The following is a 20,928-nucleotide window of genomic DNA, read 5'->3' as shown; positions in this document are numbered from 1 at the left end:
AGCAACTGCAGAAACTTAATGCGGTCGACATGTAGGCGCAAGTGGGACAATGTTTATCCCCATAACTTTGAAAGGCACGTGACAAAAGTGATCTGCATTGAACGCGCCCAATGGAGATAGCTTTGGGACTTTAAACCCTCGTCTCAAATTGAGCCAAATCATTGTCCTGAAAACCTATTCACACCGAGAGTAGCCTGTTGGGTTTTCTTCAGTTTCGTGCCTACTGAACAGTACCCGGACAAGAGAGAAAGGTCAACAGAGAGGAGAGTCAGGGGGACTGAGATCGTGGTCATGTTCATTATGGCACATCATAGCAAAACATCACACAACAGAATACGAAAAACAAAAACGTTTAATATTGGACAACTTCAGGCTGTTTTCGATCTGTTTTCTTCCATATGATGCCCAATGAACACAACCCAGTAGTGTCAGTCAGGAGGTGTGAGATCTGTATTTGAGACCAGAAGATAAAGCCTTTTCCTCTGGTGGTGTAACCGGTTAGTTTAACCACGTTTACATTTCGTCAGGCTTGTTCAACATTACAGTCTGACTGATCTACACAGAACCTTGCATCATAAATATCTACCCATTATTATTTGTAGATCAGTCAGTCACATTAGGGTTTTGATCCTCGAGAACACGGCCCTCCTATTTAGTCCCTCCTCTCTTCTCTCCCTTTAGTCTTTTTCCCCTAAGTGCTACTTTGTTTATAGACTAGAAATTGCTTCCTTCCTTCCTCCGGCAGCTCGCCCTCCTGGGTCCGGTGTGTGTGTTGTAATTACCACGGCGGTGACCTACAAACCCATATGTGACGGAAGTTATAATGCTGCTGTCTCTCCTGTCCCATTCTACTTCGGACACCATTTTGAGATCTCTGGGTCCACCTCAAGTCTTAAGTGGCTTCTTTTTCATAATAGAGATGATGCGTCTCGCTCTCCTTTGGAGAACGAACAAAATGATGTCAGATGTTCTGTGGTCAGAGGAGATAGGAAAGGTCACCCTCTGCTGTTAACCATTCGGTCTGTTTTGTCCTTCAGAAGAAAGAGACACACAAGAACTTAATTATAAATCAATTTACTTTATTTAAATCAGCGACGTTAGGCAGTTACACTATGAACAATAAGAAAATAAAAACAAAAAAAAGACAGGACAGAAACGTCAAATAAAAACATGAAAGCTCCAGATAACAACCACTGCTCTTGGCACTGGATAGAACATTTATGAAAACACATATTATATTAGGCTCGGGGGGGGGGGGGGGGGGGGGGAGAAGTGCCTCCAATATACATCATGTTGTGGTGGTGAGAGCCGGACTAGTGAACTTAAATACCAGCTTTTTACTACGTCTCAGACATGTTCCAAGCTGATTACGCTTCAGTGGCCTGCCAGACCTCAACGTGTTTAACATATCAGCTAACCACATCTAGATCCAGATCTAGATCCAGTTAACCGGACAGATTCAACCTGGTACTGGATTCATAATGTACTCCAATTAAAAACCTCCATCCAGAATGTTTAGTCCAGGACATATCTGTGTCTGGGAAACAGTTACCATAAGATGTAGCAATACCCGACTGATACCCGACTGTGAAGTCGATGATGTGGCATATAACCACGTCATTCCAGCTCGACTGGAACTGACCTAATAGTACAACTTTCAGATTGAACCATGTTTTTATATCATGACCCTCACACAACCCCACTCCTGAACCCCACTACCGTCACTAAGGTCAGGGGTCATGGCCCTTATAATCATCTTCACTATCCTCATCATCATCATCAATTCTTCATTAAAAACAAGGAGGAATTTTCATATGGCATATACTCCATTTTAAAATGGTCGTGCAACACAAAAAAGAAAAATTATGTAAAAAAAAAAATAATGTTTTAAGGTAAAGAGGATCTGTATACATCCAACAGAAGAATCAAGACATCCCTCTCCCAAAAAGAGAAATGAATAAATCATGATATACAAAACACCATAGAAAAACATGATCAGTCCTCAATGAATAATGGTTTGTGTATATACTGGACTGGCCAATGCCTGTTTGAGATACCTCCTGATTGTGACGTCCTAGAAAGCTGATGGTAGGTTGCCTCTAAATAACCACAGATACAGGATCAGTCAACACTAACCGTACCCTGACCTTAAAGGACCAGTGCAGTCAAAAAAAAAGTGATTTACTTGTTTTTTTATATAACCTATTTCCACACTATGAGGTTGGAATAATACTGTGAAATTGTTAAAGTGATGATAATGCCCCTTTAATGTCAGAGCTGTTTGAAAAGACTGCCTGAAATTTCAGCCTGTTTTGGTGTCCATAAATTCATCTGACTCTGGGGTAAGTAGAAAAAAGGCCTTAATTGCCAAAATCTCACACATCCCTTTAACCATTTAGGAAATGAGATAACATCTGACCCTGCATCAGCGATTAGGGACAGCTTCTAGCTCCTCCTTTATGATAATATCTGACCCTGCATCAGCGATTAGGGACAGCTTCTAGCTCCTCCTTTATGATAATATCTGACCCTGCATCAGCGATTAGGGACAGCTTCTAGCTCCTCCTTTACGATAACATCTGACCCTGCATCAGCGATTAGGGACAGCTTCTAGCTCCTCCTTTATAACATCTGACCCTGCATCAGCAATTAGGGACATCTTCTAGCTCCTCCTTTATGAAGAGGACAGGGAAGTTTGAAGTGATTGGTAAGGAGACGAGAGGTTTAACTGTTCTAGGGGTGGGTCTCAATAGTCTAACGTTGTTCTCCTCGTCTCCTCGTCTGCATTAAGATTAAAGTCTGAAAGAAAAAGCATAGTGTGGAAATAGAGTCCTTGACTAACTTTCCACCATATTGCTTTCACCGTGTTGTGAAAATGTGAATTTCTTTCTTCAGGAGACTTGATATCCACCGTGAACTCTACCAACCCTGAGCTAAACTATACTATGCCTTCAGACGACAGGAGGAGGGCTGGAGGAGTGGTGTCCTGAACTCTCCTACCAACCCTGAGCTAAACTATACTAGGCCTTCAGACGACTGGAGGAGAGGAGGAGGGCTGGAGGAGTGGTGTCCTGAACTCTCCTACCAACCCTGAGCTAAACTATACTAGGCCATCAGACGACAGGAGGAGAGGAGGAGGGCTGGAGGAGTGGTGTCCTGAACTCTCCTACCAACCCTGAGCTAAACTATACTAGGCCATCAGACGACAGGAGGAGAGGAGGAGGGCTGGAGGAGTGGTGTCCTGAACTCTCCTACCAACCCTGAGCTAAACTATACTAGGCCTTCAGACGACAGGAGGAGAGGAGGAGGGCTGGAGGAGTGGTGTCCTGAACTCTCCTACCAACCCTGAGCTAAACTATACTAGGCCTTCAGACGACAGGAGGAGAGGAGGAGGGCTGGAGGAGTGGTGTCCTGGACTCTACTACCAACCCTGAGCTAAACTATACTAGGCCTTCAGACGACAGGAGGAGAGGAGGAGGGCTGGAGGAGTGGTGTCCTGAACTCTCCTACCAACCCTGAGCTAAACTATACTAGGCCTTCAGACGACAGGAGGAGAGGAGGAGGGCTGGAGGAGTGGTGTCCTGGACTCTCCTACCAACCCTGAGCTAAACTATACTAGGCCATCAGGAGGAGAGAAGGAGGGCTGGAGTCATCACTCCCTACGGTGATGCCGTGATTCTGTTGTATAGAGGAGGAAGAAGGATGAATAGATATCTAGTCTGCCATGGCGGAGGAAACCGGGTGTGTCTGTGTGTTTTACACATACACCATTCTAGTGCTTCTCTATGATGACCCTTCAGTGTTTGTGTGAATATATGGATATTTATATGTTTGATTGTGTGTGTGTGTGTGTGTGTGTGTGTGTGTGTGTGTGTGTGTGTGTGTGTGTGTGTGTGTGTGTGTGTGTGTGTGTGTGTGTGTGTGTGTGTGTGTGGTCTTTAACATTGTAGAGGTCTTTATCTGACAGTGACTCCCAGTTTCTCCAGCACCCTGACACCTTTCTCCTGGTACTCCTCCCTGGTCAGCCAGAAGTTATCTTTGTCCTTCATGATGTCCGCCAGCACGGCCCCACCCAGGAACACCATGTGCTTACGCCGCGGCGGGTCCTCGATGCGGATCTTAAATTTCTACAGAGGGAGACGGGGGCAAGTTTGGCACAGGATGGATAAATCTGGACCTCATCATATAATGCAGAGTAATTCAGGATGCAAGGTGATTTGTAGAGCAGCGATTATATGTTCTACTTCTGTTGTGTACTATGAGCTGACTACTTAAGAGATGTTTCTTCTGTCTCCACCTAGTGGGGTAACTACAACACTGCACCATGTTGAGGAAGTGGGCCCTGTCCCAATACTTTTCAACATACATCCTTCCTCCCACCCTTCAGGTCCATTAGGGACCGCTTGTCCCTTAGACAGGTCATCATTGCGAATAACAATCTGTTATTGACTTACATTTATGAATAAAAGTGACATAAAACAAAGATATTTTAAAAGAGTTGTTCTCACCGAGAGTTTGTCCACGTCGCCTTTCAGCACGCGTTCCAGGTAGAGCTGTTTGAGCTCTCTCTCTAGTCGAGATGGAAGACCTGGATACATGGTGGAACCACCCGACAACACTATGTGTTTATAGAACTCAGACCTGAGAGAGAGAGAGGGGGGAGATTAAAAGGGGTGACGATAAAAAAAAGTGTGTGTATGTGTGTACTGTCTGTCTGTGTGTCTGTGTGTATTGTCGGTCTGTGTGTGTGTTAGTTACCTGGTGTCGATGTCTGCTGCATGGATAGTGTTGAAGAGCAGCTCTGCCACCCCGACTCCCTCTACGTTAATGAGATGTGGCTGGAACAAAGCCTCTGGAGCCTCGAAACGCTCCCCTCCCACCTTGATCACCCTGCCGTCTGGGAGCTGGAGGGAAGGAGAGGTAGTCAGAGGGTGCTGTGTATATGTTGCTCAGGCTTACGTGTGGTGAATGTGTAGTACAGTGTCTTGTTGATGATCACGTGGTGAGTGTGTGTGTGTGTGTGTGTGTGTGTGTGTGTGTGTGTGTGTGTGTGTGTGTAGCGTGTGGTGGTGAGTGTGTGTGCATTTACTGTAAAACATGTTCATCTGTATTTTATGCATTGTGTGTGTCTTTGTAGCATGTGTGTGTGTGTGTGTGTGTGTGTAGTGTGTCTTTGTAGCGTGTGTGTATGTGTCTTTGTAGCGTGTGTGTGTGTGTGTGTGTAGTGTGTCTTTGTAGCGTGTGTGTGTGTGTGTGTGTAGTGTGTCTTTGTAGCGTGTGTGTATGTGTGTCTTTGTAGCGTGTGTGTGTGTGTGTGTGTAGTGTGTCTTTGTAGCGTGTGTGTGTGTGTGTGTGTGTGTGTAGTGTGTCTTTGTAGCGTGTGTGTTTGTGTAGTGTGTGTGTGTGTGGGTGTAAAGGCTCTATTCAGCTCAGCCCGTGGGAGGAAGTAGAGAGCTGCCCAGCCACCGCCGCCCTGTGGCCACACAGGATATGATGTCACACGCCCCCACAGACACACTACCCACCTTGTCTTACACACACACTTAAGATGTGTGTGTGTTTTTTTAATGCGTTCCCTTCTTATGAAAGAAAAGCAAGATCATGGAGGAATATTCCGCCCACACACTCTCTGGAAGCTGCTCAGCACTTCCTGGTTCCTCTGACATTAACATATAAAGACCAATCCAGTGTTTAGCCTCGTGTGGTGTGGTGGTACATTCTGTTACTCATCAGCTGCTCAGAGTCGTGTGGTGTGGTAGTATATTCTGTCATTTTGTGCTACTTTTGAGGGGATAAAATACTTATTTTGGGGGTCATTGGGGGGGTTCTATGGTTCTATGCACCATAAATATGTTATTTTAGACTGAAGCTCCAGACAGACAACAACAAAAAAGCTGCTAAACGCTATTTATACTGGTCTGTTATTTAGGGTCCAAAAATGTGGTCCAAAAGTTGTGATTTGGTCACTAAGGGTCTATTTACACTGACCGTGCAGAACTCAACCAGCACAGAGGTTAGTTACTGACCTGGTAGGACTGACCTGGTAGGACAGTGGTACTGACCGGGTAGGACTGACCTGGTAGGACTGTAGTACTAACCTGGTAGGACTGACCCGGTAGAACAGTGGTACTGACCTGGTAGGACTGGCCCGGTAGGACAGTGGTACTGACCTGGTAGGACTGGCCCGGTAGGACATTGGTACTGACCTGGTAGGACTGACCCGGTAGGACAGTGGTACTGACCTGGTAGGACTGACCTGGTAGGACAGTGGTACTGACCTGGTAAGACTGACCTGGTAGGACTGACCTGGTAGGACAGTAGTATTAACCTGGTAGGACTGACCCGGTAGCACAGTGGTACTGACCTGGTAGGACTGACCTGGTAGGACAGTGGTACTAACCTGGTAGGACTGACCCGGTAGGACAGTAGTACTAACCTGGTAGGACTGACCCGGTAGGACAGTGGTACTGACCTGGTAGGACTGACCTGGTAGGACAGTGGTACTGACCTGGTAGGACTGACCTGGTAGGACTGACCCGGTAGGACAGTGGTACTGACCTGGTAGGACTGACCTGGTAGGACTGACCCGGTAGGACGGTGGTACTGACCTGGTAGGACTGACCTGGTAGGACAGTGGTACTGACCTGGTAGGACTGACCTGGTAGGACTGACCTGGTAGGACAGTGGTACTGACCTGGTAGGACTGACCCGGTAGAACAGTGGTACTGACCTGGTAGGACTGACCTGGTAGGACAGTGGTACTGACCTGGTAGCTGACCTGGTAGGACAGTGGTACTGACCCAGTAGGACTGACCCAGTAGAACAGTGGTACTGACCTGGTAGGACTGACCTGGTAGGACAGTGGTACTGACCTGGTAGGACAGTGGTACTGACCTGGTAGGACTGACCCGGTAGGACAGTGGTACTGACCTGGTAGGACAGTGGTACTGACCTGGTAGGACTGACCTGGTAGGACAGTGGTACTGACCTGGTAGGACAGTGGTACTGACCTCGTAGGACTGACCTGGTAGGACAGTGGTACTGACCTGGTAGGACAGTGGTACTGACCCGGTAGGACTGACCTGGTAGGACAGTGGTACTGACCTGGTAGGACTGACCTGGTAGGATAGTGGTACTGACCTGGTAGGACAGTGGTACTGACCTGGTAGGACTGACCTGGTAGGACAGTGGTACTGACCTGGTAGGACAGTGGTACTGACCTGGTAGGACTGACCTGGTAGGACAGTGGTAGGACAGTAGTACTAACCTGGTAGGACTCACCTGGTAGGACAGTGGTACTGACCTGGTAGGACAGTGGTACTGACCTGGTAGGACTGACCTGGTAGGACAGTGGTACTGACCTGGTAGGACTGACCTGGTAGGACAGTGGTACTGACCTGGTAGGACAGTGGTACTGACCTGGTAGGACAGTGGTACTGACCTGGTATGACAGTGGTACTGACCCGGTAGGACTGACCTGGTAGGACAGTGGTACTGACCTGGTAGGACTCGACAGTGGTACTGACCTGGTAGGACTCGACCAGCACGGTGGTCTCCAGAGCCAGTTTCTGCTCCTGTTGGATGTTGTAACCCACGTAGCACAGCTTCTCCTTCATCATACGCACCGTCTCAAAGTCTGCAGAGTGGTTGAACGCATAGCCCCTCAGCAGCAACAGCTGGAGATGAGAAGTAGAGAGCTGTTTCCACCGTGCTTATTAAGGGGGATACCTAGTCAGTTGTACAACTGAAATGTATCTTCTGCATTTAACCCAACCCCTCTGAATCAGAGAGGTGCAGGAGTCATTTAACCCAACCCCTCTGAATCAGAGAGGTGCAGGAGTCATTTAACCCAACCCCTCTGAATCAGAGAGGTGCAGGAGTCATTTAACCCAACCCCTCTGAATCAGAGAGGTGCAGGAGTCATTTAACCCAACCCCTCTGAATCAGAGAGGTGCAGGAGTCATTTAACCCAACCCCTCTGAATCAGAGAGGTGCAGGAGTCATTTAACCCAACCCCTCTGAATCAGAGAGGTGCAGGAGTCATTTAACCCAACCCCTCTGAATCACAGAGGTGCAGGAGTCATTTAACCCAACCCCTCTGAATCAGAGAGGTGCAGGAGTCATTTAACCCAACCCCTCTGAATCACAGAGGTGCAGGAGTCATTTAACCCAACCCCTCTGAATCAGAGAGGTGCAGGAGTCATTTAACCCAACCCCTCTGAATCAGAGGTGAGGGGGGTTGCCTTAATCAACATCCACGTCTTCGGCACCCGGGGAACAGTGGGTTAACTGCCTTGCTCAGTGGCAGAATGACAGATTTTTACCCTGTTAGCTTGGGGATTCGATCCAGCAACCTTTCAGTTACTGGGCCAACGCTCTAACCACTAGGCTACCTGCTGGTTACCGGCCCAACGCTCTAACCACTAGGCTACCTGCTGGTTACCGGCCCAACGCTCCAACCACTAGGCTACCTGCTGGTTACTGGCCCAACACTCTTACCACTAGGCTACCTGCTGGTTACTGGCCCAACACTCTAACCACTAGGCTACCTGCTGGTTACTGGTACAACGCTCTAACCACTAGGCTACCTGCTGGTTACTGGCCCAACGCTCTAACCACTAGGCTACCTGCTGGTTACTGGCCCAACACTCTAACCACTAGGCTACCTGCTGGTTACTGGTACAACGCTCTAACCACTAGGCTACCTGCTGGTTACTGGCCCAACGCTCTAACCACTAGGCTACCTGCCGGTTACTGGCCCAACGCTCTAACCACTAGGCTACCTGCTGGTTACTGGCCCAACGCTCTAACCACTAGGCTACCTGCTGGTTACTGGCCCAACGCTCTAACCACTAGGCTACCTGCTGGTTACTGGCCCAACGCTCTACCCACTAGGCTACCTGCTGGTTACTGGCCCAACGCTCTAACCACTAGGCTACCTGCTGGTTACTGGCCCAACGCTCTAACCACTAGGCTACCTGCTGGTTACTGGCCCAACGCTCTAACCACTAGGCTACCTGCTGGTTACTGGCCCAACGCTCTAACCACTAGGCTACCTGCTGGTTACTGGCCCAACGCTCTAACCACTAGGCTTCCTGCTGGTTACTGGCCCAACGCTCTAACCACTAGGCTACCTGCTGGTTACTAGTCCAACGCTCTAACCACTAGGCTACCTGCTGGTTACTGGCCCAACGCTCTAACCACTAGGCTACCTGCTGGTTACTGGCCCAACGCTCTAACCACTAGACTACCTGCTGGTTACTGGTCCAACGCTCTAACCACTAGGCTACCTGCTGGTTACTGGCCCAACGCTCTAACCACTAGGCTACCTGCTGGTTATTGGTCCAACGCTCTAACCACTAGGCTACCTGCTGGTTACTGGCCCAACGCTCTAACCACTAGGCTACCTGCTGGTTACTGGCCCAACGCTCCAACCACTAGGCTACCTGCTGGTTACTGGCCCAACGCTCCAACCACTAGGCTACCTGCAGCCGGTCCTTTTCCACAGGACAGAGAACTGGGACACAGTGAAGGACCGTAGCTGGATGGAGTACAACTACAGACCAAAAGCTGCATGTTCCAGTCGCATAGGGGACAACCATAACCCAATTCTCCTAACCTGCCGCGCTTCATTCTCCTAACCTGCCGCGCTTCATTCTCCTAACCTGCCGCGTTTCATTCTCCTAACCTGCCGCGTTTCATTCTCCTAACCTGCCGCGCTTCATTCTCCTAACCTGCCGCGCTTCATTCTCCTAACCTGCCGCGCTTCATTCTCCTAACCTGCCGCGCTTCATTCTCCTAACCTGCCGCGTTTCATTCTCCTAACCTGCCGCGTTTCATTCTCCTAACCTGCCGCGTTTCATTCTCCTAACCTGCCGCGTTTCATTCTCCTAACCTGCCGCGTTTCATTCTCCTAACCTGCCGCGTTTCATTTTCCTAACCTGCCGCGTTTCATTCCCCTAACCTGCCGCGTTTCATTCTCCTAACCTGCCGCGTTTCATTCTCCTAACCTGCCGCGTTTCAATCTCTTCTTTCCATAGTTGTACTCCATTTAACCAAAACAGTGAATGAGGGGACAATCAATGTGTATGAGATCCAGGGGTCAGAGGTGAGGGGTCAGAGGTACCTTAATGAGGTAGCGCGTTATGTCCCTCCCAGCGATGTCCAGGCGTCGTGTCAGATGGGGCAAGCTGAAGCCCTCGTACACCGGACAGATGTGTGTCACACCGTCCCCCGAGTCCACCACAACACCTGTCAGCAGGCCTGAGGTCAGAAACACAGAGAGGTCAGACACGCACACAGAGAGGTCAGACACACACACACACACACACACACACACACACACACACACACACACACACACACACACACACACACACACACACACACACACACACACACAGGTCAGACACACACACACACAGGTCAGACACACACACACACACACACAGAGGTCAGACACACACACACACACACACAGAGGTCAGACACACACACACACAGAGGTCAGACACACACACACACACAGAGGTCAGACACACACACACACACACACAGAGGTCAGACACACACACACACACACACACAGAGGTCAGACACACACACACACACACACACACACACACACACACACACACACACACACACACACACACACACACACACACACACACACACACACACAGAGGTCAGACACACACACACACACACACACACACACACACACACACACACACAGAGGTACAGACACACACACACACAGAGGTACAGTAGACACACACACACAGAGGTACAGTAGACACACACACACAGAGGTACAGTAGACACACACACACAGAGGTACAGTAGACACACACACACAGAGGTACAGTAGACACACACACACACACACACACACACACACACACACACAGAGGTCAGACACACACACAGGTCAGACACACACACAGGTCAGACACACAGGTCAGACACACAGGTCAGACACACACACACAGGTCAGACACACACACAGGTCAGACACACACACACACAGGTCAGACACACACACACACAGGTCAGACACACACACACACAGGTCAGACACACACACACACAGGTCAGACACACACACACACACACAGGTCAGACACACACACACACACACAGGTCAGACACACACACACACACACAGGTCAGACACACACACACACACACAGGTCAGACACACACACACACACACACACACACAGGTCAGACACACACACACAGAGGTCAGACACACACACACGCACACAGAGGTCAGACTGAATAACAAAATTAACACACCCCCGATAAGTTTCACAAACCCTCTGAATGGGAGGGAGTAAGCTGTGTTGAGTTGGGGCCTAAAGTGAACCAGAGAGAGTTGAAGAGGCTGTGTGTTCCTCTAGTCTAGTACCTTGGGCGTAGAGCGTCAGCACAGCCTGGATAGCAATGTAGACCCCTGAGAACTGATACGTCTCAAACATCACCTACCAAAGACAGAGAGACAACTTTAAATGACTGCCATCAAATACGGCCGTACAGCTGGATCGCTTCTGTTAATGATGAAAATGTGTAACACACACACAGCTTTAGAGTTCTGTTAATGATGAACCCACTGATCCTCACACAGCTTTAGAGCCCTGTTAATGATGAACCCACTGACCCTCACACAGCTTTAGAGCTCTGTTAATGATGAACCCACTGATCCTCACACAGCTTTAGAGCTCTGTTAATGCTGAACCCACTGACCCTCACACAGCTTTAGAGCTCTGTTAATGATGAACCCACTGACCCTCACACAGCTTTAGAGTTCTGTTAATGAACCCACTGATCCTCACACAGCTTTAGAGCTCTGTTAATGAACCCACTGACCCTCACACAGCTTTAGAGCCCTGTTAATGATGAACCCACTGATCCTCACACAGCTTTAGAGCCCTGTTAATGATGAACCCACTGATCCTCACACAGCTTTAGAGCTCTGTTAATGATGAACCCACTGACCCTCACACAGCTTTAGAGCTCTGTTAATGAACCCACTGATCCTCACAGCTTTAGAGCTCTGTTAATGATGAACCCACTGACCCTCACACAGCTTTAGAGCTCTGTTAATGAACCCACTGATCCTCACAGCTTTAGAGCTCTGTTAATGATGAATCCACTGATCCTCACACAGCTTTAGAGCTCTGTTAATGAACCCACTGATCCTCACACAGCTTTAGAGCTCTGTTAATGCTGAACCCACTGACCCTCACACAGCTTTAGAGCTCTGTTAATGATGAACCCACTGACCCTCACACAGCTTTAGAGCCCTGTTAATGATGAACCCACTGATCCTCACACAGCTTTAGAGCTCTGTTAATGATGAACCCACTGATCCTCACAGCTTTAGAGCTCTGTTAATGATGAACCCACTGATCCTCACACAGCTTTAGAGCTCTGTTAATGATGAACCCACTGATCCTCACACAGCTTTAGAGCTCTGTTAATGATGAACCCACTGACCCTCACACAGCTTTAGAGCTCTGTTAATGATGAACCCACTGATCCTCACAGCTTTAGAGCTCTGTTAATGATGAACCCACTGATCCTCACACAGCTTTAGAGCTCTGTTAATGATGAACCCACTGACCCTCACACAGCTTTAGAGCTCTGTTAATGCTGAACCCACTGATCCTCACACAGCTTTAGAGCTCTGTTAATGATGAACCCACTGATCCTCACACAGCTTTAGAGCTCTGTTAATGATGAACCCACTGACCCTCACACAGCTTTAGAGCTCTGTTAATGCTGAACCCACTGATCCTCACACAGCTTTAGAGCTCTGTTAATGATGAACCCACTGATCCTCACACAGCTTTAGAGCCCTGTTAATGATGAACCCACTGATCCTCACAGCTTTAGAGCTCTGTTAATGCTGAACCCACTGATCCTCACACAGCTTTAGAGCTCTGTTAATGATGAACCCACTGATCCTCACACAGCTTTAGAGCTCTGTTAATGATGAACCCACTGACCCTCACACAGCTTTAGAGCTCTGTTAATGCTGAACCCACTGACCCTCACACAGCTTTAGAGCTCTGTTAATGCTGAACCCACTGATCCTCACACAGCTTTAGAGCTCTGTTAATGATGAACCCACTGATCCACACAGCTTTAGAGCTCTGTTAATGATGAACCCACTGACCCTCACACAGCTTTAGAGCTCTGTTAATGATGAACCCACTGATCCTCACACAGCTTTAGAGCTCTGTTAATGATGAACCCACTGATCCTCACACAGCTTTAGAGCCCTGTTAATGCTGAACCCACTGACCCTCACACAGCTTTAGAGCCCTGTTAATGATGAACCCACTGATCCTCACACAGCTTTAGAGCCCTGTTAATGCTGAACCCACTGACCCTCACACAGCTTTAGAGCCCTGTTAATGATGAACCCACTGATCCTCACACAGCTTTAGAGCCCTGTTAATGATGAACCCACTGACCCTCACACAGATGTCCCTACATTAGTTCTCATACGGTAACGAGATCAGAGTGGCAGCTAGCTGGTGCTATGCACTTGGAGTCAACTTGCTACACCCCCCCCTCCGACATACACACCTCCATGATCTTCTCTCGGTTCTTGGTGGGGTTCATGGGCGGCTCGGTGAGCAGGATCTTGCAGTTCCTGGAGTCGATGTTGAGCTTCTCAGGCCCGAAGGTGTAGTCCCACAGGTGCTTCATGTCGTCCCAGTTCCTCACGATGCCGTTCTCCATGGGGTAGTTCACCTCCAGCATGGAGCGCAGCTCGCTGGCCTCGTCGCCCACCATCAGGTCCTATAGACGTTAAGGGGTTTAAGGTCAGATAGACACCCCCGGGTCGTGTTCATTAGCACACGACGTGACAAAGCATTTTGCAACAGTAAACAGAAACAAGCGTTTTTTTCTTATTGGACAAGATCAGGTGGTTGTTCTCCGTGGGATAGTTTGGGATCGATCGTTGGAGGGCCTTATGAATACGACCCTGGAGAAATCAGACAGTTAGCTTAGTTGTACCGTCACCTTTCACCAGAGCCAGCAGTAACAGAGGGGAATGTCAACACTGCCTCCATGATGGCTCCATGATGGCCTAACGAGACACAGTAATGGCATATACACATACGCAGCGCTCAAAAGAGGCCAGTCACATCTGTCAGCAATTACCCAGCATGCATTCTTCAATACAGCATGTTTCCATGCACTCACTCTTAAAACCTGTTCCTTTTCTGACCAGCGCACTCTGTCTAATTTCACAACGGGCACAATCCTAAACTTGAGAAACATGCAAGTAACTTACATGGATCATTCATTGACGTCAATGGGAGGTTTGCCTGAAAATCTGCATGCGTGTCAAGTTCAGATTCAGTCTCATTTGAGCAAGGCACAGGCAGAGTTACATGCAAACCCGGCATTGGGAATCACTACATGATTGGTTAGCCAAGTGTTAGTCACACAACGTTTTCTATTTCCCTGGCATACACTGAGCCTGACTGTCATCAGTGCAGACTAGAAAACTGTGCCTACGGAAGCTACTTGACACAATACGTTTAGAAACCGTAGACTGGTCCCAGATCTGTTTGTAATGTCTTGACTTGTGCCAACTGCTATGGTCAAAGTTAGGGTCAAACAGATCTAGGACCAGCTTAGAGAAACAGTTGATACAGTGTGTGTTTTGGCACTGAAGGAGCCCCCGTCTGGCAGTGCCATGTGTTTTCAATGAAGACCTGCTGCTTCCATCCTGTCTGTTCTGCCAATCAACAGCCATGTACACACACACACACACCATCATCACACACACACCATCATCACACACACCATCACAACTTCCAATTCATTATCTGAAAGCTGATTCCCATTTGCTGTACTACTATTGTTGTTAATAAGTTCAACTTGTCTTCCTAAACCACATCTGAAGACAATCTGCCTCTACTGTTGTATTACAACGGTACAGGTGGGGGACCATAAAACAGAATCACAATACGACAATGCCCCCAGCCAAAAGTGCACGAGTAGTCGCCCAATAGTCATCTCATTGTCCCTCATTTGTTTGCATGTTTGTCCACCACTTGTAGGTCTTCCATCACTGATATCACTCAACCCTGATCATCATCTTCTCTCTCTACATCAACGACTACCTGTCCACTCCAAACATCTTGGAGAGAGCACAGAGGTTTCTAATCTCGGTAAAGGCACCAGGGTTAGATACACAATATGCATAACTGTAGTTGTTGTGTTGTAATCAACTTAAATGACGACAAAAGACAGTTATGCTCAAGTTCATTGATTATTAGGGATATCAACATTATCCCCATGTGTTTCAAAATCAAAGTAAGCATACGATAATTAAAACACGCTGTTTTCTGAGAAATCGGTGTGATCTGCACATGAGCTAGCACCAGCGGTGTGATCTGCACATGAGCTAGCACCAGCGGTGTGATCTGCACATGAGCTAGCACCAGCGGTGTGATCTGCACATGAGCTAGCACCAGCGGTGTGATCTGCACATGAGCTAGCACCAGCCGGGACAGCCTCCCTCTAGCGCGAGTGAAGTGAGTTGGGAACAGCTGAATGTACGGGTCTTAGAAGTAGTTCACATACAAAACCTATATGTCCCAACTCACAAGCTTCCCCAAAATAACATCTGTTGTGGTAGAACGTTTATATTCATTGATGATTTGAAATGATTTATACTTTTACTTTTGACACTTAAGTATATTTTAGCAATAACATTTACGATTAATACGATTAATAAGTATATTTATTTACTCAAGTAGTATTTTACTAGGTGACTTGAGCCATTTTCTATTAAAGTATATTTACTTTTACTCAAGTATGACAATTTAGTACTTGTTCCACCCCTGCATGTGCATGTAGACACATTCATTTAATTAATTTTACATGAAAGTATGATCACTTATCTGAGAAGGTACCAAAAAATGTCTGAACAATTTGTTATCTGAGGGTTGACTCAACACCAACGTTTTTCTTCCGCTTTGAAATTAGCCACTAGAGGAACACAACTGTCAATAACTTAATAAGAAAACATCTGATTGGCTAAGAATACAAACTGCTATGGACATAACAACCAGATGAATCGGCTGAAACATAAACAACGGAAAAAGTTGATTATAAAACTCGTTTTTTATTATACATTTGAATCCAAAGCTGGAAGTGGGCTTAATGGGTACGGCTTAATAGGTACCTGGGCTTAATGGGTACGTGGGCTTAATAGGTACGTGGGCTTAATAGGTACGTGGGCTTAATAGGTATGCTTACCCTATATAGGGAATGGGATGTCATTTGAGACAGGCCATGTAGCATTCAAGTTCCTTCTGCTCAACTAACTTGAGATGAAAAACAGGAACAGCAAAACAGTGAAATGAGTGGACTCTTAAAAATCGCTAGATTTCTTTCTGCCTTGTCATTAGGAATACATTTTTCTCCACAGAAGTACTTAAAATGTTATAATAAGCCAAATATTTAGCCAAATTAAACACAAATGAGACAATAGAGACAAATTAAACATAGAAAACGACAACAAATAAAAGGCACTCCAAATGTAGTAGCTATGTAGTAAAAAAACACAGCATCACTCTCTCTCCCTGTCAGGCAACCAGGGAGGGCATGGGCCTGCACACACCAGCCAGGAATTCACACCACTTACCATCTTCTGAATATTCTACTTCATCATGTGATGACAGGTGAAGGAGGTGGAGCATAAAGTTGAGAGTCAGACAGTAAAACAAAGAGAGAGGAAGGGATGTCATTTTAAAAATAGGTGTTACTAGACTCAGGGAGCCAGTATGACAGACATAGATGAGATTAAGCCTAGTCCATGCTTCTTGGTCCAGGAATAGGGTTGTTGTGTCGGGGTAACTTTTGAACCAACGTTGGAGTGTTGCACAGGAGAGGGGAGCGTAGTAGTATTACCTTAATCTCAATGTTGCCCACTTTGGCTGTGGAGCGAATGATTGGCCTGCCCACCAAGGCAGGGAAGATGTGCTCGGGGAAGTTGGAGCCTGCATAGCCACACTTCACAAACTGAGAGAGAGACAGAGATATGTGAAAGATATTTAGATATTTTCTTTAGTTAAAATATTTTACTAGGCAAGTCAGTTAAGAACAAATTCTTATATACAATGTCGGCCTACAAAAAAAGGCCTCCTGCGGGGACGGGGATTAAAAATAAAGATACAGAGAGAGCGAGAAAGAGATAATATATTCAAAAATATATATATTAACACTGTATATTGCCCTGGCAACACTGGTCTGTTCCTTCCATGTCAATAAATATTGTTTGTATTGGACTGGTTAGAATTAAAAGAAAGGAGGAAGAGAGAGTGAGCACGGGTGGACAGGATGTGGAGAGATGAGGCAAACGTGAAAGACAAAGCCTTTATTTGACTCCCCAAAGCAAAATAGCCTAGTTATTATGACTAATCTGTTACCCAGAAGTAACGACAGATTAAGTTATGGCAAAATTATAGTCCACACTTCTTCGGGCATCAGAAAGCAATTACTGATAACATTTGTGACATTCGCTTCAGTAGGCTTAAGTAAGGGTCACAAGCTCTAGCCTAACAGTGAATGTGTGTGGTGTGTGTGTATCTTCGAATCATAGCTGTGGTTAAGAAACTAGTCTCACTTCCGCTTGACTAATTTCTTCAGCCCTTCACAGTGAGCACTTTTTAGCTGCATATACACTATGCCAGCATCGCTTCAAACTGCTGAGAGTCAGAAGTCCAATCCAAAAACAACCACTAAGACCCCTTTGGTGCGTCCAGATTTCAAGGATCTGAGCACTGTAAGCAATGTTTACTACCTAGGTCCTAGTCTAAGCCCACCGGTATAAATGACGGAGGGACCTCAGAATCCCTAGAAACAGTTGTCAGGAGGAACGCAGCCCTGACGCTATTTCCAGATGCAACTATTTTATAGCGTTCCATAAAAAAATATTGGATATCCTACCGGGTATTGCCAGTTAGCTATTAACGCACAAGCATGGGTTATGGATAACGTTAACTAGCTTAACTCATTCTGTCGTTATAACGTGAGGCATAGGGACCAGTAGAAACAAATGTGAATTTACAAAACATTCAAAGCCTGTCGACATCAACATTGAGTGAAAATGTAGTTAGTTAGTTAACGCTAGTTAGCCGACCTAACTAGACTAGCTAGCCAGCTAACTAACACGAAAGCTGGGTCAAACGATTTAATAGGTTTGAGCTAACAGGCCGATTTAATTTTTGCACCGTGAAATTGATTTTCATGGAATGTATTGGAAGATGACAACATAGCTAGCCAGCGGTAGATACTTGTAAAAACGGACAGACATTCCTGCCTAGCGTTACCCACCGACTTAACTAGCTAACGTTAGAGCGCTAGCAACACATCATCCACTTCCTGTTTCAGATAAAAATGTTCTCCTGCCATTCTGCCTTGGGAAAATACAGCATTAATAGAACTCTGGCATATGCAGCTTTCCACTCATAAACTTACCCCGGTTCCATTGTCACAAACCACCACTTTCCTTCCCTGGCTATCCATTTTGCAAAACCCAGGAGCCAGCAAACCTCCCCAGCTCAACTTTCTTCAGCAAGCCGGAAGTCACCACCCTGGCTGTCTTGGCATCTTCCGGAGGTGGGGCGGGGTGTTCGAATACTTTTCGATGGCATTCATCCTTCTTTCCTTCCTAGAAATGCCACAGAACAAAATAAGTATAAAATCCAGGGGCCAAGTAGGCTACTGTGGCTATTTGATCATAATGTAGACCTACCAGAGTGGCCTACCATTAAAAAAAAACAATGGAGAAAATGCATCCCGTAACATTTTAATAGCTATTCTATCATACAGCCTACAGCAGCAGCCAATGTGTTGTGTTCAATGCCTACATTCCATGAGACTTTTGAAAAAAAAATGCAGGGCTTGACCTTCAGACAAGGTGACTGAAAATGTTGTGTTGTTTAATGCAAGAAACCACTTTACAAAATAAAATGTATTATTATTCCCATACCATTATTGAATGAATCAGACAAATTAGGCTACCCTCTGCCCATTCAAGCCTGTCTCAAAATACAACACTGCCCCTTTAAGACAAAAAAAAAACGCTTTTTACTTGACTTGCTTTTCAAAGATGTCTGATTTTGTGCTCTTTTAGGAAACAATCACTCTCCTATTGTTGAATACTAATGATCTATAACTGGACTAATAAATCACTAACAATCACCCCCCTATTGCTGACGACTAATGATCTATAACTGAACTAATAAATCACTAACTATCACCCCCCTATTGTTGAATACTAATGATCTATAACTGGACTAATAAATCACTAACAATCACCCCCCTATTGCTGACGACTAATGATCTATAACTGAACTAATAACTCACTAACTAGTAAAGGATATGAACTGCTACATGCAGTTATTTCTTTGATCTCAAAACAAGCGCATCTTCTCAGGACCACAGCTGTAAACACAGTCTATATATGACAATAGTCTATTTGCATATAGGCCTACTGCAGATGTGATTGGCTATGACACATTGGTCTGTGTAGATTACGGCTCTGTCATGTGCATGTACTCTGATGTGTTCTGTCTACAACAGAATCTCTTCCATAGTTTGTGTAATTTTGTATGTTGCATTGAAAGTGGCTAATAATGTGTTGATTCAATCACAATTGCCACAGTGAAGGGAAACGTTGATAGTGTTAACAGGGAAAACTCTAGAAAGTTGAGTGAACTTCAATCAAGCGCTTCTCTCTGTGGGCTGATATTTCCTCTGCACTCTGCATGCCAGCCCCGGGAAGACGCAAGGCAGTCTCGGGGCTACTGTACGTCCGCGCATGTGCGCAGTTTAGAGGTAACATTGGTGCCAATGCACAATCCTAAACAATAACATAAACATTGATCTCTGACATAGACCCTACAATTATTACTTTAAAAAATACCATCCAATGTACTGTACAGGTGGGCTTGAGCCCTTTTATTTATTTATTTTATTTTTATTTCACCTTTATTTAACCAGGTAGGCCAGTTGAGAACAAGTTCTCATTTACAACTGCGACCTGGCCAAGATAAAGCAAAGCAGTGCGACACAAACAACAACACAGAGTTACACATGGAATAAACAAACGTACAGTCAATAACACAATAGGAAAAAATATATATATATACTGTGTGTGCAAATGAGGTAAGATAAGGGAGGTAAGGCAATAAATAGGCCGTAGTGGCGAAGTAATTACAATTTAGCAATTAAACACTGGAGTGATAAATGTGCAGAAGATGAATGTGCAAGTAGAGATACTGGGGTGCAAAGGAGCAAAAAATAAATAAATAAATAACAATTTGGGGATGAGGTAGTTGGATGGGCTATGTACAGATGCAGTGATCTGTGAGCTAAGGTGTGTACCTCTGTGGGTTTAAAACCATACATAATTGATTTGAACCCCAACTGCCTAGGTAAGCAAGTGTAAAGCACATCATGTTGCTAGCTTAGCCAATACCACTTCCCCCTGATTCAGCTCATACCAAGACTTGAACCGAGAATCTCTGCCCACCCAAACACACTTGACTTTTCTCTTGAAGCATTCCAACCCCTCAAGCTATTGAAAAAAGGCTTTCCTCAACAGCACAAGGGGCGACACTTCAGGCTGAGCAGTGAGTTTCACAGCTCACCATCTGATACACTGGCTATGACCTACCCCAGGAGGATTCACTTTATTACAGCAGTGGCTAATAACAAGTTTGCCTATGGTCTAGGAGACCTAAGATGAATTGTTCTGTCAGAAGAGGGAAGGTGTCTGTGAGGCCTTGTGGTTGAACCCCACTAAATGGTCATGTAGCTGGAGAATAAAAAAATAAAAGAGAATATTTAACTAGACAAGTCAGTTAAGAACATTCTTATTGA

General features: G+C 46.1%; 1 protein-coding gene across 1 annotated transcript; it reads right to left on the bottom strand.

Annotated features, from left to right (window-relative positions):
- Positions 1-1,058: 1,058 nt before the first annotated feature.
- LOC120035942 (actin-related protein 2-A-like) lies at positions 1,059-18,630 on the bottom strand. The gene is made up of 9 exons (XM_038982429.1): positions 18,520-18,630; positions 16,951-17,061; positions 13,603-13,818; positions 11,417-11,489; positions 10,127-10,263; positions 7,527-7,676; positions 4,759-4,904; positions 4,509-4,641; positions 1,059-4,127 (listed from the first exon to the last, which is right to left on the bottom strand). Exons 1-9 carry the CDS (start codon positions 18,565-18,567, stop codon positions 3,957-3,959), a joined length of 1,185 nt encoding a protein of 394 aa, XP_038838357.1. The 5' UTR covers positions 18,568-18,630; the 3' UTR covers positions 1,059-3,956.
- Positions 18,631-20,928: the final 2,298 nt, after the last annotated feature.

This window comes from Salvelinus namaycush, unplaced genomic scaffold (assembly GCF_016432855.1).
Source record: "Salvelinus namaycush isolate Seneca unplaced genomic scaffold, SaNama_1.0 Scaffold1161, whole genome shotgun sequence".
Lineage (NCBI taxonomy): Eukaryota > Metazoa > Chordata > Actinopteri > Salmoniformes > Salmonidae > Salvelinus > Salvelinus namaycush.
This window is presented reverse-complemented; position numbering and strand designations above follow the sequence as displayed.